Source organism: Salvelinus sp. IW2-2015, linkage group LG31, assembly GCF_002910315.2.
Source record: "Salvelinus sp. IW2-2015 linkage group LG31, ASM291031v2, whole genome shotgun sequence".
Lineage (NCBI taxonomy): Eukaryota > Metazoa > Chordata > Actinopteri > Salmoniformes > Salmonidae > Salvelinus > Salvelinus sp. IW2-2015.
In genome coordinates this window covers 14,262,383-14,284,544 of record NC_036870.1, presented here as the reverse complement: position 1 = coordinate 14,284,544, position 22,162 = coordinate 14,262,383, and the positions used below count along the sequence as shown (strand labels likewise).

General features: G+C 42.6%; 1 protein-coding gene across 1 annotated transcript in view; it reads right to left on the bottom strand.

Moving 5' to 3' along the window:
• The window catches only part of LOC111956055 (rho guanine nucleotide exchange factor 2-like), a 58,981-nt gene that overhangs the window by 12,341 nt on the left and 24,478 nt on the right, over nucleotides 1-22,162 (bottom strand). The window contains 15 exon segments of the mRNA XM_070436271.1: nucleotides 734-1,069; nucleotides 2,064-2,114; nucleotides 3,855-3,896; nucleotides 8,685-8,734; nucleotides 8,838-8,936; nucleotides 12,803-12,997; nucleotides 14,138-14,188; nucleotides 14,191-14,204; nucleotides 14,285-14,431; nucleotides 14,433-14,458; nucleotides 17,512-17,588; nucleotides 19,406-19,577; nucleotides 19,873-19,949; nucleotides 20,239-20,356; nucleotides 21,290-21,415. Coding sequence (XP_070292372.1) covers nucleotides 734-1,069; nucleotides 2,064-2,114; nucleotides 3,855-3,896; nucleotides 8,685-8,734; nucleotides 8,838-8,936; nucleotides 12,803-12,997; nucleotides 14,138-14,188; nucleotides 14,191-14,204; nucleotides 14,285-14,431; nucleotides 14,433-14,458; nucleotides 17,512-17,588; nucleotides 19,406-19,577; nucleotides 19,873-19,949; nucleotides 20,239-20,356; nucleotides 21,290-21,415 — 1,581 coding nt within the window.

Genomic DNA, 22,162 nt, shown 5'->3' with positions numbered 1-22,162 from the left:
TCACAACAACACAACAAAATTTAGAATAAGTCAAGGGGTATGAATACTTTCTGAAGGCATTTACTCAACTCAGATGATTGAGAGCATAATCCCATGATCAGATTCTCATCTACAACAATGACCTTGGTAAAAAATCAGTGCACCCCCTATAGTTAAGCTAAGTGCAACTACCCACAGTGTCAGAGTTGGTGTCTCAACTTACTGTTGCGAGTTGGAATAGTAAAATACACAAGGTGCAATTTAGAAATTTGGTTGTGCATCAGCAGTTTTTCTGTTGTCAGTCACTGATAGTCAGTCAATTAGCCCGTGTCAGCTATATATTTTTTTAGATTGCTAAGTTAGTTTAGCACCCAGCTATGTAAACTTGTTATCATGGTCGAATGGGCTGTGGGGCCCCCCATTGATTTTGTTAGTCAGTCTCACTCAGATATATTAAAAACAGCAAACATTTCTCCCACCCTATGGCAAAATGTGTAGAAGTGCAGGAATAAGCTGTAAAACAGCCTATTTTCCTCTCGGCCCCATGGCAAAATGTGTCGAATTGCAGCAAATTAACTCTAACTGATTTTTTCCCATCGCCACTGTCAAGAGGGGGGGTCACTAAAATGTTTTGCTCGCAATGTGGGGGGGGGGGGGGGGGGATGTGGGTACGCAGACCCGCGAGCAACTGCAGCCCCTCATGATGAGATCAGATTTTTTGTGCCCCCCCCACCCCCATCAAAGTTGCCCATACCTGCTCTGAGCCTGCAGTTCCCCCACTGTCCATCATGGTGGCACTGTGGGCCTTCATGTCGCGGACCTGCCTCTCCAGCTGGGCGCGGGCCTTTTCGCTATCCCTCAGGCGGCCCTCGGTACCCCGCAGCCTACTGAGCTCCTCCTGCAGGAGGCTGTGCTGCCTCTGGAGCAGGGCCAGCTCCCCGATGGCCGCCCCCGTGCTGGCCTCAGCCATGCCCGCGTCACGTGATAGGGAGCGCCAGACCCGTCCGGTGGGTGTGGTCGGGGTTTCGACTGGTGGGCCTTCAGAGCGCAGGCAGAGCTCCAGGATGGAGTCCTGCTTGATCACGGTGCCCTAGGAGAAGGAGAATAAGTTAGAAGGGAATGTAGTGAGATATCAGGAGACTGATCTAGTGGTAGCATTGCTGACTCCATATCATTGGAGCGGCAGGGTAGCCATGTGGTTAGAGCTTTGGACTAGTAACCGAAAGGTTGCAAGATTGAATCCCCGAGCTGACAAGGGGGGAAAAAATGGTCGTTCTGTCCCTGAACAAGGCAGTTAACCCACTGTTCCTAGGCCGTCATTGAAAATAAGAATTTGTTCTTAATTGACTTGCCTAGTTAAATGAAGGTAAAATAAAAATGTGACGGGAGTATCTCCAGGCCATCAGACTGTTAAAGAGTCACCACTAGCTGGCCTCCGCCCAGTACCCTGCCCTGAACCTTAGTCACTGTTCTAGCCGGCTACAGCCCAGTACGCTACCCTGCATATATATATATACTGTATTCTAGTCATGGCTCATCCTATAACTTATTTTTTTTATTTTCTGGAATATGTGTATAGTTGTTTTATTGCTAGGTATTACTGCACTGTTGGAGCAGCAATTGCACCTGCAATAACATCTGCAAATCTGTGTACGCAACCAATACACTTTTATTTTTGTTTGATCCACAGGAATAAAGGCACATAGAGGGCAAGCTATAGATAGGAATACATTTATAGATGTCACAATAGAAAATATTTTATCAACTGTGAGATCATGAAAGGAAAATAATACATTACTATTCAAGCTGATTAAAACAAGCAGAAGCCTAATAAGCAGGTCTACTGCAAAACTGTAACTTAACTCTACATGATAGATGGCACATCCTACTGTAACCTCCATAGTAAATATATAGGAGATATGGGTCAAATACTCTCAACAACTTCAGCACATTAAAACCAATTAAATAGTCCCGAAAATTCAAACTCGGCTAAATAAAGAGCACCTCAAATACAGTCAAGTATTAGAAAATATTTGACAGTTGTATTCGACTCAGGTTGGGTACAAAGAGACACATCCACTGACCTGGAGGGCATGAAGGTAGGCACTAAGGTTGACCAGCCTCTGATACGCTTCCTGAAAAACATACACCATCAGTACACACAAGAAATATGTCAATGCCATTAAGAGCATATACAGTGCCTTCGGGAAGAATTCAGACCCCTTGACTTTTTCCACATTTTGTTACCTTACAGCCTTATTCAAAAAAAATTTTTTTTTTTTAAATCTACACACAATACCCCATAATGACAAAGCGATATACCTTATTTACATAAGTATTCAGACCCTTTGGTAAGAGACTCGAAATTGAGCTCAGGTGCATCCTGTTTCCATTGATCATCCTTGAGATGTTTCTACAACTTGATTGGAGTCCACCTGTGGTAAGTTCAATTGATTGGACATGATTTGGAAAGGCAAACACCTGTCTATGCAAGGTCCCACTTTGACAGTGCATGTCAGAGCAAAAACCAAGCCATGAGGTCGAAGGAATTGTCCGTAGAGCTCCGAAACAGTATTTTGTCGAGGCACAGATCTGGGAAAGAGTACCAAAAAATGTAAGCAGCATTGAAGGTCCCCAAGAACACAGTGGCATCCATCATTCTTAAACAGAAGAACTTTGGAACCACCAAGACTCTTCCTAGAGCTGGCCACCCGGTCAAACTGAGCAGTCGGGGGGAAGGGCCTTGGTCAGGGAGGTGACCAAGAACACAATGGTCACTCTGACAGAGCTCCAGAGTTCCTCTCTGGAGATGGGGGAACATTCCAGAAGGACAACCATCATTGCAGCACTCCACCAATCAGGCCTTTATGGTAAAGTGGCCAGACGGAAGCCAATCCTCAGTAAAAGGCACATGATAGCCCGCTTGGAGTTTGCCAAAAGGCATCCAAAGACTCTCAGACCATGAGAAACAAGATTCTCTGGTCTGATGAAACCAACATTGAACTTGGCCTGAATGCCAAGCGTCATATCTAGAGGAAACCTGGCACAATCCCTACGGTGAAACACGGTGGTGGCAGCATCATGCTGTGGGGATGTTTCTCAGCTTCAGGGACTGGGAGACTAGTCAGGTTCGAGGCAAAGATGAACGGAGCAAAGTAGAGAGAGAACCTTGTTGAAAACCTGCTCCAGAGCGCTCAGGACCTCAGACTGGGGCAAAGGTTCACCTTCCAACAGGACAATGACTCTAAGCACACAGCCAAGTCTCTGAATGTCCTTGAGTGCCCCAGCCAGAGCCCAGATTTGAGCCCGATCAAAAATCTCTGGAGAGACCTGAAAATAACTGTGCAGCAATGGTCCCCATCCTACCTGACAGAGCTTGAGAGGATCTGCAGAGAAGAATGGGAGAAGCTCTTCAAATACAGGTGTGCTGTAATCGCTGTCAAAGGTGCTTCAACAAAGTACAGAGTAAAGGGTCTGAATACTTTTGTAAATGTGATATCAGTTCTTTATTTTAATACATTTGCAAACATTTCTAAAAACCTGTTTTTGCTTTATCATTATGGGATATTGTGTGTAGATTGATGAGGGGGGGGGAAATGTAATACATTTCAGAATAAGGATGTAATGTAACAAAATGTGGGAAAAGTCAAGGGGTCTGACTACTATCCGAATGCCTTGTACCAACACCTTGCTCTATCTCATAGGCTATACAGACAGGCACACGCAGACATCTACACAACACAGACACACAACCTCTCGCCATCTCTAGCCAAATATTTCACTGGGTTCTCTTTTAACTAGTTAGACATGTATGGATAACGTGAGAGTAGTTCATTATAAGATAGTGTGGATTCAGTGTGCATTGACCACTGTACCTCAGTTGAGGGCCTATCTCCAGCCTGATTCCCATTCCGGTCCTGGGAAATGTCGAAACAATTGTTTATTCACAAAGCAATATCAGATGAATTGGTATAAGAAAAATGTAATAAAAGAAACAACAATTAATGCCACAGAGCTAAACTGATAAGAGTTTCATGCAAACATAATAATACTTTAAACTATGCAAAATATCTGTATGATCCTCATGTCACTTTGTTTCTGTATATTGAGATTCAAAATGCCATTAAAGTAAGCAAATTACTCACTGATGGACTGTAGTATAGCATTGCTTCATATCACAATAGAAATTCCATTCCTTTGGTGGAGGTGAAAAGTGTTTGCTAACAAAATACTTTTCAACTTTTGCAATTTATGAATATTTCTCTAAGGAAACCAGTAGGGTTTTATTGTGAAACATTCCTATAATTATAATGACATTTCAGAATAGAGTTGTCAAACAGGCTTCAGAAAAGAATGGTGATTGGAAAAATGTATGTTGCCATGGATACTCCATGGCACTGTCTGAAACAGAGCTGTCAAGCTATAAAAACTCAGAGTGGAAGACTCATGAATAACGGACGCCTTCACTTGAAACTTCAAACATAAGGTCATATTCATTAGGCACCAAACAGAAATCGGACTGAAACAGGGAGGGACTACATGGACAATTTTTGTTTTCCATTGCAAATGCTCTATTGCAATGATTCACAAACTTTTTCACTAGGGCCAGGGCTCTAGACTAACTTTTTCATGATTTGGTCACACCAATGATGACCTGACCTGTGTTCCATAATGTACACGCATTCCATACAGAACCAAGCTAATGATGATATTTTAAAGTAGTATGCCGTTGCAGGGCTTGACATTAAGGCAAATTTGCCCGTGGCACACCAGGCCAGTGCCAACTGAAAGCTACTGGCCCGAATGAAAAGAATACTGGCCCGGGAAAGCAGATGATGCGCACATCATTTACATTTTATATTTAATTTTCAGGCTGAGTAAGTAGTCTATAGCCTATAACGACCTACCCTGCTTTCACAAAATTACATTTTACATTAATTGTTTGGAGGAGAAAAAACTCTACCCGTTGCGCAATCTCAAAAAGGGTGTTATTGTCAGCGATTTTGAACAGTCACTCTATAGTTATTGGACCCTATAAAATCAATTTTATCTTTTGGAAAATTCTGTTTTCCCGGGTTAGATTTTTCCCGACTTTCATTCTCAAAATCACACTTATTTTTTAATAGAAAAACTCGTCTACAACAATGCTTAAACCACATCAGGAGACCACTTTTGAGGTCTGGGAACAATTATAATTTGGAGGGTGTAGTTGCTCTTTCATTCAATTGCACACCTAGCAAGAGACTTGTGTTTGGCTAGCTTTGTTTTTGTACTGTAGAATGGCTACATGTGATGGCAGAGTTTGCAAAACAAATGCCCAGCAATTGATACAAATCATTATGATATATTTCTGCCAGGGTGTAGTTTCCCTTTAATTCAACTGTGCACCTATCAAGAGACCGTTGTGTTTGGCTAGCGGTGTTTTTGTACTGTACAATGTATAATGTAGTTTTGATGTGATGGCAGAGTTTGCAAAACAAATGCCCCACGATTGATACTAATCATCATGATATCATTCTGCCAGGTAGCTCTACTTTGCAGTCAAACTTTAATTGGAAAGTTTTTTGGGGAAAGTGCATGATGAGTGCATGATGACTGATTTGTGCATTGCAAAGATTCAACCAAGACTTCGGACCAAACCTTTTGAATACCTGGTCTGCATATCAATTGTTGCATACCGATTACTGGTTGAATAAATATTAATAAAAATAAAAGCTAATTGTGAACCAAAAACGAACATGACCAGCTACATTTATTTCACTGTCACCAAAGTGACCAATAAAAAATTGGTGTCTCACTGCTAATTCAAAGGGTCCCCCGCACGTCACGTCTATTTCTATGGGCACAACCACAGTTCACGACACAAACTGTCCACACCCATCTTGTTAGCAAAGATAACAATTTGCTGGTTTAAAGTTAATTTCCTGCAATTCTATACATTTTGCCATGTCTTATTTGTGTTTATGTGATATGGGTTACTCAAACATTACAATAAAATCAATATGCTAAAAAACCTACCCAAAAAACGTTAGCTGACATGGACTAGTTGATCTGGACATTTCTAACAAGTTATAAATAGTATCTCTCTAATGTCTGCAATGACTGACTCCCTGCCAGCCCTGTCGACCCCTCGCACCCTTACATTTGGGAACCACGGCTCTAATGAACATGACCCAGCTTTAAGTGATCATAAGCCTATATTAAAAATTACTAGAACTGCTAATCTATCTTCAATATTTGTTTATTTGGGTTGACCAGTATGTAGGCAGGGATGTTGTCTACACCCATTTTGTCTTATGACAGACCTGGGGCTGTTGCCACCAGACATAAATCAATCTTAGACTAAAAGAAGCTGGATGATGACATGACACTGTAAAATGGCAAGCTAAACATGAACTTCAGTCTGCAATGTTATTGGCACAATTAACCTTCATAACTGGATTGATTTATCTCTGTGGTGCCACTCGTATGACAAATCAGGGCCATAACCTCATAAGCACTTAAATATCACTGCGGGCATCCTCTTCAAATATCAACGATGGTACAAACCCCTATTTCTATTTAGGGGACCTCCAGAGTGTAATATGGAATTGAACCCTGCCAATGAAAAGTATATAGTAAATAACTATCACTATCAAATTTCCGTTTGATCAGTTAGTTGAAGCATGGTGCTACCAACACAGGGGCTGTTGGTTTGAATCCTACTACACCGGCTCTGACGCTCGTCGGATGTGGCAGGGCTTGCAAACTATCACGGATTACAAATGGAAACCCAGGAGTGCGCTGTCCAGTGATGCAAGCTTACCAGACGAGCTAAATACCTTCTATGCTCGCTTCGAGGCTAGCAACCCGAACCATGCATGAGAGCACCAGCTGTCCCGGACGGCAGGGCGAGAGGACCCTGGGATTAAACACCTCCCTCTGCAACTGTATCCTGGACTTCCTGACGGGCCGCCCCCAGGTGGTGAGGGTAGGTAACAACACCGTCACGGTGACCCTCAACACAGGGGCCCCTCAGGGGTGTGTGCTTAGTCCCCTCATGTACTCCCTGTTCACCTTCACCCAGAACTGCGTGGCCGTGTGCATAACCTCAATATCATCATTAAGTCTGCCAACACGATGGTAGTACGCCTGATCACCTGGCAGTGTGGTTCCAGGAAAACAACCTCTCCCTCAATGTCAGCAAGACAAAGGAGCTGATCATGGACTACAGGAAATGGAGGGGCGAGCACTCCCACATCCACATCAACGGAGCTGTAGTGGAGCAGGTTGAGAGCTTCAAGTTCCTCGGTATCCACATCACTAAGGAATCGTCATGGTCCACACACACCGACACAGACGTGAATAGGGCACAACAACGTCTCTTGAAAAGAGTCGGCATGTGCACTCAAAAAGTTCTACAGCTGCACCATTGAGAGCATCTTGACTGGCTGCATCACCGCCTAGTATGGCAACTGCTTGGCATCCCACTGCAAGGTGCAAGGGTAGTGCGTAACGCCCAGTACATCGCTGGGGCCGAGCTCCGTGCCATCCAGGACCTCTATACTAGGCGTTGTCAGAGGAAGGCCCAAAAAGGTTAAAGACTCCAGCCACCCAAGTCATAGACTGTTCTTTCTGCTACTGCACGGCATGCGGTACCGATGTCTGGAACCAACAGGACCCTGAACACCTTCTACCCTCAAGCCATAAGACTGCTAAATAGTTAACGAATAGCTACCCAGACAATCTGCATTGACCGTTTTTGCATGAACTCTTTTGACTCACATACTCTGCTGCTACTGTTCATCTATCCTGTTGCCTAGTTACTTTATCCCTACCTACATGTACAGTACAGTCAAAAGTTTGGACATACCTACTCATTTAAGGGTTTGTCTTTATTTTTACTATTTTCTACATTGTAGAATAATAGTGAAGACATCAAAACTATGAAAAAACACATATGGAATATTGTTGTAACCAAAAAAGTGTTAAACAAATCAAAATATATTCTATATTTTAGATTCTTCAAAGTAGCACGCTTTGCCTTGATGACAGCTTTGCACACTCTTGGCATTCTTTAAACCAGCTTCTCCTGGAATGCTTTTCCAACAGTCTTGAAGGAGTTCCCACATATGCTGAGCTCTTGTTGGCTGCTTTTCCTTCACTCTGCAGTCCAACTCATCCCAAACCATCTAAATTTGGTTGAGGTCGGGTGATTGTGGAGGCCAGGTCATCTGATGCAGCAATCCATCACTCTCCTTCTTGGTCAAATAGCCCTTACACAGCCTGGAGGTGTGTTGGGTCAACTTTTGACTGGTACTGTACATATCTACTTCAATTACCTCGTACCCCTGCACATCGACTCGGTACTGGTTCCCCGTGTATATAGCCAAGTTATCATTACTCATTGTGTATTTATTCCTCGTGTTATAATTGTTCTATTATTTCAATGTTTTTCTCTCTGTACAGTTGGAAAGGGCCCATAAGTAAGCATTTCACTGTTAGTCTACACCTTGATTTGATTCCCACACATGAACCATGCTCACAATGAGCAATCTTGCCTGCGTCCTGAAGACTTCTGTTAGCTTCCCGAGCTAAGGACTTGGCTTTACTGTAGCTCAGTGCATGACTTTAGCTTGGCTTTGTGGCGCATGGGAGACCTTGGTTCTAAGCCTGGTCGACCAAAGTAAATGACCATATTATTATTATTATTTTTAGGACCTCACCTTTGCTGCTGGGGACCCGTGCGTTCCATTGACAACCACCTCCTGACCGTCTACAAACAAACACAACGGTCACTCAATGATCATTGCTCACAGTGCTTTGGAGTCTAGACTAGTATACAACTTGTCAATCAATGGCACAAAGGAGTCACTCACTGATCACTAGCGCCCCTGTGTGGTTCGGGTGACCGTTGAAACTGCAGGCCAGAGGCATTTCAAAGGTGGAGCCCAGTAGTAGCTCACTCAGCCTATCCACTGGGAGACACAAAGACAGACAACACATCATCAGTGCCTTAACAAAATGTATGGTGCATTCATTTTAACTCACCTACGACACAGCGTTGGTCGAGTTTTGACATGTTAGACCATTCCATTGCTCGTAAAGTGAACTCTACGCCCACCCGGGGCACCGCCCACAAGGAAAAGATATAGAAAGATGTTCTACCTGGAACTTCTAAGTAATACATATGGCAGCAAATACAGAAACAAGATTAATTTTAAAAAATCATGAACATTTAAATAAGAATCTTGTATGGCAGAAGAAGATTATTTGTACAATAATCTAACAAATAATATAATAAGTATCTGGTAAAATATTTATCTCAACAATCATTCTCTCTGATAGCACATTGGTAGTAGTCAGTGACAAATATCATAGCTAAGCAAGGCTGGGCTTGGTTAAAATCCTGGATTGGAGAGTAAAGGGATACCTTTAGATAAATCKACTGTCCAGTAGGAGGTGCTGCCCAGCCTATTGTTTTCTTACCATGGAAACTCATTCTTGAAAATGACTCTACAAATATTGTATTTTTCTGATAGTAATTGCCATCGTTTTTTATATGTTGACTTATATATTATATGTTGAAAAATGTGGAACCTATAAGGAAAGCATTTATTTTGTAGAGGTTACATTATCAGACATACACTTTTCTTATAACATTAATTGATGACTCATACGGTTTAATTCATTTATTTTGTCTCAAATATGTCATACCATATCTATGTGGGAAAATGACCAACATCATGTATTCGGCTGGGGGTCCACAAGGAGAGGTTTGAGAATTATTGACATAAGTCGGAAGTCAGAAGTTTACATACACCTTAGCCAAATTCATTTAAACTCAGATTTTCACAATTCCTGACATTCCTCGTAAAAATTCCCTGTCTTAGGTCAGTTAGGATCACCACTTTATTTTAAGAATATGAAGCGTCAGAATAATAGTAGAGAATGATTTATTGCATCTTTAACTTTTTTTCGTCACAGTCCCATGGGGTCCGAGGTTTACAGACACTCAATTAGTATTTGGGAGCATTGCCTTTAAATTGTTTAAAGGGCTTTGTGATGGCCACTCCAATACCTTGACTTTGTTGTCCTTAAGCTATTTTGCCACAACTTTGGAAGTATCTTGGGGTCATTGTCCATTTGGAAGACCCATTTGCAACCAAGCTTTAACTTCCTGACTGATGTCTTGAGATGTTGCTTCAATATATCCACATTATTTTCCTCCTCATGATGCCATCTATTTTGTGAAGTGCACCAGTCCCTCCTGCAGCAAAGCACCACAACAACATGATGCTGCCACCCCGTACTTCACGGTTGGGATGGTGTTCTTCGGCTTGCAAGCCGCCCCCTTTTTCCTCAAAACATAACGATGGTCATTATGGCCAAACAGTTCTATTTTTGTTTAATCAGACCTGAGGACAGTTCTCCAAAAAGTACGATACTTTTCCCCATGTGCAGTTGCAAACCGTAGTTTGGCTTTTTTATGGCGGTTTTGGAGCAGTGGCTTCTTCCTTGCTGAGTGGCTTTTCGGGTTTTGTCGATATAGGACTAGTTTTACTGTGGATATAGATCATTTTGTACCTGTATCCTCCAGCATCTTCACACGGTCCTTTGCTGTTGTTATGGGATTGATTTGCACTTTTCGCACCAAAGTACGTTCATCTCTAGGACACAGAACGCGTCTCCTTCCTGAGTGGTATGACGGCTGCGTGGTCCCATGGTGTTTATACTTGCGTACTCTTGTTTGTACAGATGAACGTGCTACCTTCAGGCATTTGGAAATTGCTCCAAATGATGAACCAGACTTGTGGAGGTCTACAATTTTTTCTCTGAGGTCTTGGCTGATTTCTTTTGATTTTCCCATGATGTCAAGCAAAGAGGCACTGAGTTTGACAGTAGGCCTTGAAATACATCCACAGGTACACCTCCAATTGACTCAAATTATGTCAATTAGCCTATCAGAAGCTTCTAAAGCCATGGCATCATTTTCAGGAATTTTCCAAGCTGTTTAAAGGCACAGTCAACTTAGTGTATGTAAACCTCTGACCCACTGGAATAGTGATACCGTGAATTATAAGTGAAATAATCTGTCTGTAAACAATTGTTGGAAAAATGACTTGTGTCATGCACAAAGTAGATGTCCTAACTGACTTGCCAAAACTATAGTTAACAAGACATTTGTGGAGTGGTTGAAAAACAAGTTTTAATGAGTCAAAACTAAGTGTATGTAAACTTCCGACATCAACTGTACACTACTGACATATAAGGTAAAACATAACATTTTACCAGATTATTTGTAAAAGAAAATGTTTTAAGTAATCTTCTCCTGCCATACAAGATTCTTATTTGATTTGTATGATTGTTTTCCATATGGGCGGGCAAGCTAAAACAAATGTACACTGTCAGAATCCAGACTCAATGGAAAGAAAGCACCCCATGACATTTCACATGCATTTAGCACTTTCTATGGTATAGTGCTCAAGGAATGACATTCCCTGAGAGCAACATTAGCCTAGGGGTTGACAGCCACTTCAAATTTAACATTGGATATTCATAAACATACACATGATACCCATTGAAGACATTGCTATCTTCACTATATGTAGGGAGGGAACTGGACAACTGTACACGTCAATCAATGTCTGGGTGATGATGAGTTGATAGTTTGCTGTTTGTGTAAATGTAAATGTAGCTCGAAGGCTTTGAAAAATAAGTTCTGATCTTTAATTGTACAGACAGTACACAATTCAAATGTCTGTTTGACTGTTCCAAGTCAAGTAAAACTGTAATGTAAGCCAACCAGTGGCCTTCTATGAAGGAAACTTTGAAGTCAGTCATCTAAAATGTATGGCATGTTTGGCAACTTCACCACCACCATGACAGCCATTTTGTGGCAACACATTGCACATGCATCCGTAGAATAGTGAGTAAAGGAATAGCGACAGTTGATGCTTAGACTAAGTGCATTGCCAAGTACAACTGAAAACATGCCAAGGCATTTCATAACTGCCATAATTCAACTTTGAAGTATCGTTGCAGTCAGTTAAGTGGAAGCACAGTAGCAGTTGCATTTCTGCATTTAAACAGGCTATTTGCGCTTCTCCATCTTTATCTCCTGTCTGCTTATTTTCCTCTCTAGTCTTGCTCTCCTCTCTGTTTCAACATCTCCCTTTAACGCGCTCCCTCTTATCACCCTCTCTATATTTTCCTGTTTCTCCTCTCTTCCAGTCTAACCCTCTCTAAATCTGCTTAAAGGCCCAGTGCACTCAAAATTATGTTTTCCCTGTGTTCTGTATCATATTGTACAACAGCTGATGAAACTAAAACTGTAAAAGTGTGAACAAATATGATCAGTGTTATTTCTTGATAGTTGCTAGTTGAAAATACAATTTACATCAGGTTTTGCATAGGTGGAGTTGTGACTTGCCTGGTAACATCACCAGGCGATATAAGTTAAGATAACAATAACAAAGAGTTCCAAACCTCTCTGACAACAGCTAGTCTTCAGGTTACATATGCTTCCTATTTGGACCCTTCAATTAGGTAGATCCGCAGACCACTCCCAGACAGTCCTAGCAAAACTTTTGCTTGATAATGAGTTATTTTTGCTAAAAAAGCAACTTAAGTTGACAATTTTTATGGAAAACTGTTAGGTAATAAATTGTTACCCAGAAATTATTTGATATTGAGATCAAAAACTGCTGCACTGGTCCTTTAACAACTCTCTTGCGCTCTACCACTCTTGCTCTCCCTTGCCCTAACTCTATATCGCCCCCCTCTCCCTCACTCTGCTCCCACCCCCTCTCCTTGCCCCCCACTCCCTCCACCAACCCCTCACCCTCTGCGATGGCATCAGTGAGCAATCTCTCGCCGAGTGGCGCATGGGGCGTTTCGGCTCGGAACAGGTTCCGGGAGTTGGGGCCCCCCGGCAGCATGACCTCCTGACCCCCCGTCACCTCAGCCAGGTCCGAGAACAAGGTGACCCGCTCCTGGAGCAGCTCCAGCACCTCCCGGTCCTTCTGCTGGATGTCCGCTGGAAGGAGAGATGAAAGTGGAAAGAGGAAGATGGGAGGGTGGGGTGGGGGGATGGAGGGGGGGGGGAGAAAGAAAGAGATGGAGTCGGGAGAAAGAAGGAAAGAGTCGAGAGAAAGCGGGAAGGAATGAGAGAAAGAGAGGGGGAGGGAAAGAGGAGGGGGAGAGAGGGAAATACTGATTTGATGCTCTTCCTAAAGACCTCTTGACTTAACAGTGGGGGCAATCATATTCACACATTGTTCAGTTGGATGTAGGCTATAAGTGAGAGATTGAGAAAAGGAAGAAGGGAGAGAGAAAAGAGGGAGAGATAAAGAGAGAGAAAAAAAAAAGTATGGGAATAAAAGATACAAGTGAGCAAGAAAGATGAGAGAGTCCAAGAGAGTGAAATTGAGAGACAGAAAAGCTGTGATGGAAAGATAGAGTTTGACGAGCTCCTCCACTGGGATTGAGTAGGAGGCAGGCTTCACACTTGTCCTCCTACACACAGAGTGAGAATTGCACGTTGTACTGTAGGCACCATGTAGAGAGAGGGAGAGATAGAGGGGGGGTGAAGAGGAAGGGAGAGAGAGAAAGGGAGAGGTGGAGAGAGACAGAGATAAGAGAGCTTGAAAGGGAGACATGTAAATAGAGAAAGGAAGGAATGGAGATGGTCAAAGGTGTTGATAGAGAAAGAACGATGGAGAAGGGTAGAAAGGAAGACAGATAGACAGAGGGTTATGTAGAGAAGAAGTGAAACAGAGTTCTTATGTGCAAACAAGTGTGTTTATACCTACATCAGATCGAATCAAAGTGTATTGGCCACGTACACAGATCTGCAGGTGTTATAGCAGGTAGAGTAAAACGCTTATGTTACTAGTTCCAACAGTGCAGTAGAATACAACACAAATACACAAATAATAAAAAATCTAAACAAGAAATCAAGAAATTATCCAGAATATGAAACAAAGGGTTCAGGTCTGGGAAATCGAATTTGTGGTGATTTTTATAGGCGATCTAATGTCCAGAAGTTCTTATTGGAAATTATACCATAAACGTCCTGAGCAAATAAAGTAATAAATAGGGCCGCCGTGTATGTCGGCGCAATCTTGCCATCCCTACGTTACATATAGATCTGTATGAGTGTGTGTTCATTGCTGACCTTTCAGTCGTCTCAGAAGGGCCTTGTCTTCAGTCTCTATGAGTGGGGATATCTTCTGGTAGGACAACTGCAGGACAGAGAAAGATAGTGAGTATATGAGCAGTTTTTGTGTGTCTCGTGTGTGTGTGTGTGTGTTTATGTATATACCTGCTGACAGTGTGCTGTATGATGCGTATCCAGGTGTTCTTGTCATCTTTTGAGGCAGCCATGGAACCGTCGTACATCTCCGGAGGGGAGGAGTCACTGATGAGGAAGAGCCTCGTTCCTGATGTGGCTATCTCCCTAATCATGGAGTTGCAGGGAGAGGACCGGAGATTTGTCCTGAAAGAGAAAGAGGAGCGTGCTTCTCCGCCTGCTAGTATATTCCAATTTGTACGACAAGTTCTCTATTTCTGTTTTTTTCTGGTTTGGGTTTGTGGTTTTTGTCGTTTTTTTTGTTGCGTTCGGCGGGGGTTTCTCGTCGGGTTGTTCTGGGGGGGGTGGTGGGGGGGGGGCTGGGGGGGCGGTGGGGGGTCCGTGGGGGGGGGGGGGCCGGGGGTGTAGGCGGTGTTTGTTCTGTGGGAGATTCCGGTGTGCGGGGTGGCTGTCGGGGGGCGGGCGGCGCGTTGTGTTTGTGTCGCGGGGGGTTGGTTCGTCTTGAGTTGTGTGGCCTGCTTTTTGGCGTGCTTTGTGCTTTCCGGGTGTGTCTTTGTGGTCTTGTCGGCTCAGGGGTGGCTCTTGTGATGGCCTGTTTTTGTGTTGCTGTTTGTGGCTGTTCTGGTTGTTGTGTCCGTTGTTGGGGTGGGTCTTCCTGGTTGCGTCTTTGGTTGTTTTGTCGGTTGCGTGTGGTTGTGGTGCCGTGCGTCGCGTTCGCGTTGGGTCTTGTGGTTGGTGTTTGTAGGTTTCTTCCTGTGGGGAGGCGGCGCGCGGTGGTGGTGTTGTGTTTTCTCGCTGCCCTTCACCTGTGCGCACGTCTTCTGGTGCTGACCGTTACGTCCGGCCGCCCCCTCCGTCTGTTTCGGCGTCTGTGGTTGGGCCTTGGGTCGTGCTTGTCGTTGCTCGCGCTTGGTTCCCTGTGGGGTTTGTTCCTGCGTGTTAGTTTGAGGGCGGTGCAATTGAATGCTTGATGGTAAGAATGTACAGTGTTGCAGATATTGAATGTTTTCTTTATATAGAAGCGGCCTCCACTTCGTTCTTAGAGCATTTTTGGCAGTATGTCAAGCGGCTCAAAAACGCAGATGTGTAATCATAGACTTACGGCTCATGAATTTATTTAAAGTTGTATGATTTGTCTTATTGACCTGTATCGTAAACGTGTGGAATTGTTGCTGTTTAGTTACATTTTTTTGTTCAGTGTAATTATTGGACTTTACTCCTTCTAACATGTGTTTATGTCTTTGACTGGATTTCTCTCTTTCTTAACTACAGGTCAGTCTGAGTACCTCTATACTCATCCGTGTTATTCATCCAGTTATCCTCTCTTTTATCTTCCATCTTCCTCTCTGTGGACTATTGCCATACCTCTTTTCAATCTATGCTACTCTGTCAGTTTTTCATTGTCAGTTATTTTGCACCAACTCTCTCTTCACTCAACTCTTCTGTTTCTACATTCGCCTGTAATTCCCTGTTTCTCTACTGTTTGCGGTTTTTCGTTTTTTTTTGAACCCTCCTCTATTCCTGTTTTCTACCCCGCTCTGTCCAATCCTCTAGTCTGTTTCTCTCACCCTGTCTCCAAAACCTCCTGTTATTCCCTGTTTCTCTCCCCTTCTCTTGCCAAAACCTCTTATTCTGTTTCTCTCGTCCGTGCTTCCAAGACCTCTGTATTCCTGTTTCTTCTCACGTCTCTCTCAAAAACTCCTATATTCCCTGTTTCTTCACCGCTCTTTCCAGAAACCGTGCTCTATCCTGTTTCTCTCGACCTGGCTCTCTCAAAACCCTCTCTATTCTGGTTTCTTCGTCACCTTCCGTCTCACCTTTTCTGTTTTTCGTTTACTCGTTGTGTCTTATTTCTTTTCCGAGATTTAGTAGTGAGTTATTGGAATCATTAAATTTACCAGGGCTGATTGGGTATTGTGGTGTCATAGATTGATGGTTCAGATGTGTTAATATTTCAATATTTAGATATTTTGTGTCGTTTTTGGTTGTGGGAATGGAGAAGGCGCGCGTGGTAGGTATGTATTTTAGTGAACAAAATATAATGAGTAGTTTGAGCTACATGTTAATCAGTATCTAGGTGGAAAAGGTGCTGTTTGATCTAGAGACGATAGACGCTGCTTATGGGAACATACCGAAAAAGAATGAAAATAGAATGCCGAAATACCTGCCTAAAAATAGAGAAATGAAAGGCTTCCTATGGTAGGGCGTGACTCGAAGAACCTTTTTGTCATGCCATAGTTTCTGTATAAATAATTGTTTGCCTTTTGTTGCCAGAATGGATATGTTATATGACTGGAACGCAGATTGGCTTCAGTAGATCAGAAAGGAGTGCTTTGTGAAATTCATTGATTTTTAATCTGATGAGATCTTATTAATTCTGAATAGTGATCTGGTTATGTACAAGTGGAAGGTCATATCGAGTATGTAATGGGGCCTTAGAAGTCTCGATTTGTGTTTAGATGCTTCTGTGGTCTATTATTTGGTTTCAATTCAAGACTTCAAAGTAAAGATATTGTACGAGCAGTGTACTGTTTAAAATGTGTAATTTTTAAGGGTGTGATGCAGCTGTAGGCACAATGTCCTCCCAGTGGTCATCCTGAGGCTGAGGAGTGGAAATGTCAACCCCGGGGGGATGGGGTGCGTTGGCATTAGATACGGTGATAGTGGAAGGCCTGAGCGAGACGTGAGGTCGGGATTACCTTTCTGATCAGGAGTTAGATGCTGTCTGAGAAGTTTGGCCGGTTTTGACACACGGAGACGGCGGATCACTGTTGAGCTAGTGCCTGTTGGGTTGGGAGGTTGTGGGTTGGTGTTCTAGGAGAGAGTTTGGGTTGGGCTTTCGAGAAAAAATTGAGAGGTGATTGGGTTAAGATTTGATTTTTGATACGTTTAAGTTTGTTAAACTGTTGAGCTGAGAGGTCTTAGTTTGGCTATACTTCCCTGACCTTCCATATAGTATATTCAATTGTGACGAAACAAGTCTCTCTATATTCAAGTGTTTTTTTGTTTTATGTATTTCTCAGTGTGTGTTGTGTGTGTGTGTGTGTGTGTGTGTGTGTGTGTGTGTGTGTGTGTGTGTGTGTGTGTGTGTGTGTGTGTGTGTGTGTGTGTGTGGTGTGTGTGTGGTGTTGTTGTTGTGTGTCTGTGTGTGGGGTGTTGTGGTGTGTGTGTGTGTGTGTGTGTGTGTGTGTGTGTGTGTGTGTGTGTGTGTGTGTGTGTGTGTGTGTGTGTGCGCTTACTAGACAAGGGAAGATGAACCTCTGGTCTTTTTCCTGTAGGAACACTAGGATGTCGGTCATCAGCAGGACCTGCACATCTAAACACACACACACACACACACGCATGCGCACACACACACACACACAAAAGAAAAACCTTTAAAACATGAGTAAGCAACACGTTTTGGGGATAGTTCCATCCCCTACAGTGCCTTCAGAAAGTATTCACAACCCTTGACTTTTTTCCAATTTTGTTGTGTTATAGCCTGAATTTAAAATGGATTCAATTGAGATATTTTGTCACTGGCCTACACACAATAAATACCCCATTATGTCAAAGTGGAATTATGTTTTTCAACAAAAAAAATGAAAAGCTGAAATGTCTTGAGTCAATAAGTATTCAAACCCTTTGTTATGGCAAGCCTAAATAAGTTCAGGAGTAAACATTTGCTTAACAAATCACATAATAAGTTGCATGGACTCACTCTGTGTACAATAATAGTGTTTAACATGTTTGAGTGACTACCCCACACATACAATTATCTGTAAGGTCCCTCAGTCAAGCAGTTAATTTCAAGTACAGATTCAACCAAAAATACAAGGGAGGTTTTCCATTGCCTCGCAAAGAAGGGCACCTAATGGTAGATGGGTAAAAAAAAAAGAAAGAAAAGCAGACACTGAATTTTCCTTTGAGCATGGTGAATTTAGTAATTAGACTTTGGATGGTGTATCAATACATCCAGTCACTATAAAGATACAGGCGTCCTTCCTAACTCAGTTGCCGGAGAGGAAGGAAACCACTTAGGGATTTCACCATGAGGCCAATGTTTTAAACAGCTACACAGTTACAGAGTTTAATGGCTGTGATAGGGGAAAACTGAGGATGGATCAACAACATTGTAGTTACTCCACAATACTAACCTAATTGACAGAGTGAAAAGAAAGAAGCCTGTACATAATAAAAAATATAGCAAAACATGCATCTAGTTTGCAACAAGGCAATAAAGTAATACTGCAAAAAATGTGGAAAAGAAATTAACTTTTTGTCCTGAATACAAAGTGTTATGTTTGAGGCAAATCCAATACAACACATTACTGAGTACCACTTTCCATATTTTCAAGCATAGTGGTGGCTGCATCATGTTACGGGTATGCTTGTAATCATTAAGACTGGGGAGTTTTTCAGGGTAAAAATGAAACAACGGAGCTAAGCACAGGAAAAATCATGGAGGAAAACCTGGTTCGGTCTGGGAGATGAATTTACCTTTCAGCAGGACAATAACCTAAAACACAAGGCCAAATCTTCACTGGAGTTGCTTACCAAGAAGACAGTGAATGTTCTGAGTTACAGTTTTGACTTAAATCTACTTGAAAATATATGGCAAGACCTGACAATGGTTGTCTAGAAATGATCAACAACCAATTTGACAGAGCTTGAAGAATTTTGAAAATAATAAATGGGCAAATGTTGCACAATCCAGATGTGGAAAGCTCTTAGAGACTTACACAGAAAGACTCGCAGCTGTAATCGCTGCCAAAGGTACTTCTACAAAGTATTGACTCAGGGGTGTGAATACTTATGTAAATTAGATATTGCTGTATTCAATTTTCAATAAATTAGCAAACATTTCTAAAAACATGTTTTCACTTTGTCATTATGGGGTATTGTGTGTAGATGGGCGAGAAAGAAAATATATTTAATCCATTTTGAATTCAGGTTGTAACACAACAAAATGTGGAATAAGTCAAGAGGTATGAATACTTTCTGAAGGCACTGTACAAACTTACTTGACAAATTAAGCTAGTGGAGTCTGGTTACCATGTGTTTGATACTGTTCCATTCAAGTCATTACAAAGTCCCTGTCCTCAGCCTCCACTGACACACACAGACCCTTCCACTCACACACACACGCACCTTTGAGCCTGGACCCAGGGGTCTTCCAGAGCAGCGTTCCCTCATGGATGAGTCTCCTGCGGAGCAACTCTCCTCCCCTGAACAGGCCCCCGTCCCTCACCTTGGCCTCGACCCGTGGGTCCAGCCTGGCCCGGATCTCCTGCAGCCGATGAGTCCGCTCCAGCTCCATCACCTGGACAGCAGGGTCATGTTCATTAGGCACTGATTGGAAGCAAACGAACTGAGAATCACCCATTTCCGTGCCCTAATGAACACAACCCTGGTTCACAATAGTGTTAGTGTGCAATACATTTTCTGCGCTGTGTAATTGTATATTTCTCATAGTAAAAGGACGGGTTTATAGATAAAGTGTGGGAAGTCAAAATGACGTCCTTTATTTCAGTCTGACTAACAGGTGCTGGTTCATGTCAGAATTGATCTCAGTGATAACTTGAGTAAATCAAACTATAAATGGATGAATAAAGCACCTGCTGGTCCACTGAGCTGAGTAGCTCCCTGATCTGGGTCAGAGACTGGGTCAGACAGGAGGCCTCCTCTTCATTGTCTGGGGGGGGGTGAGAGAGAGAGAGAGAGAGAATATAAGGTGGATAGACATATTATTAGTAGTGCTGATTTTTACCATGCTCCGTCATTGACTTTAAAGACCCTGTGCTTTTAGTTAGTTCTGAGGAACTAACTCACCTCATGATATAAAAAGCTGGCATAGTTCGGCTACATTTTTTTACACCCCACGTAACTGTTTGCCCCCAACAATATATTTCAGTCTAAAGTGAGGATGACTTTGATATATCACCCTCGCCCCTGCTTTCGTATCAACAGGGTGTTTTTCTCACCCTTGGTGTTGTCAAGGATACGCTGGATGAGGACAGGGTACTTGGTGATGCGTTGCGTGACCAACAGGATGCACTCCTGGACGCCATGGCGACGCAACAGGTGACCCCGACACACCCGCTGAACAGAGAGCGAGGAAGAGAGGGTGAAAGAGAGATGAGAGGGTGAACGAGAGATGAAAGGTGAACGAGACAGAAGGGAGAGAGAGAAAGATAGAGTTAGTGTGAAAGAGAGCAGGAAAGCGTGTGAGAGAGAAAGGAGAAGGAGAGAGAAAGAGAGGGTATACGAGCGAAAGAGCAGAAGGGAAGAAATGAATATGAACAAGACAAAAAGAGTTGAGAAGAGACAGGAAAAGCAGCAAACACAAGAGAGATGGTTGGAAAAAAACAAATATCTGTGTTTTGTAATGCAATCAAGAGCAAATCATATTTTTAACCGAAATTCTAGAGACGTCACTCGATACGAATGATACAACTTCAAAACTAGCTTGAAGAGCTTTAAATCTAAACGAAAGATAAAACATACAATTTACAATAGAAAAATATCAAATAAAACATGATATTGTACAGAGTATAAATTATTAATTGGATAGGTGCCAGTAACAAAAGGCAAGGTTAGCAAAATAAACGGTAATGCAACTCCAACTCCTCACAGTTCAGAACACTCATTATCAGTTAACACACAAGTGCACACACATTCCCATTGGCCTATTTTTCTTTCTATGTGCCCCCTCTCTCACTCTCTCTCTCTGCTAAGGAAGGTGAAACGACCAAATATTATGATCATCGCAAGTAAGACCTTTGTAACGGTGACAAAAATGTGGGTTTAATGAAAAATTACGAAAACACAAAAGCTCTCCCTCTGTCGTTCACTCTACTACTCCCCCCCCCCCCCCCCCCTRCAATTTGAATTCAAGGTTTTTTATTGACAGGAAATACATTCTGTGAATAGTTCCAAAGCATTCCAAAAAGCATTGTTTTAGAAAAAAAAAATTACATTAAGTCTCATCACTCATTCTATCCGTCTTGTTTTTCCCTTCTCCCTCTGTCTTACCCGTATGAAGTACTGGAACCTCTTGTCTCTAGCCAGCAGCTCCTTGTACAGCTTGACAGCCTTCAGGTGGCGGCTGCAGAACTCAGCGTAGGTCTTTCTCATCTCGTCAGCACACTGGCCCGAGAACTGAGAGAAACAATCCGTCAATCAAATCAAATATATTTAAAGCACCCTGGCCTAGACACCAAAGTCCAATCAGAAGCAGAGTGGCTAGGATCAACTCCCTAGAAGGAAGAAACCTCGATAGGAACCAGGGGAGGTCCATACTCCTCTGGCTGTACAGTGTAGTTAAGATTACATATGACCATCAAGGCCAGATAGTTTCTCAAGTCTACAAAGAATGAATGACCCATTAGGATGGGTGGGCCTAGTGGTTAGAGCGTTGGGCCAGTAACCGAAAGGTTGCTAGATTGAATCCCCGAGCTGACAAGGTAAAAATCTGTCGTTCTGGACAAGGCAGTTAACCCACTGTTCCTAGGCCGTCATTGTAAATAAGAATTTGTTCTTAACTGACTTGCCTAGTTAAATAAATGTTTAATACATTTTTTTATTAATTTTTTTATTAATTTCTTTTTATTTCACCTTTATTTAACCAGGTAGGCAAGTTGAGAACAAGTTCTCATTTACAACTGCGACCTGGCCAAGATAAAGCAAAGCTGTTCGACACATACAACAACACAGAGTTACACATGGAATAAACAAACATACAGTCAATAATACAGTAGAAAAAAAGGAAGTATGCACAGTGTGTGCAAATGAGGTAAGATAAGGGAGGAAGGCAATAAAATAGGCCATAGTGGCGAGGTAATTTCGATATAGCAATTAAACACTAGAGAGGTAGATGTGCAGAAGATGAATGTGCAAGTAGAGATA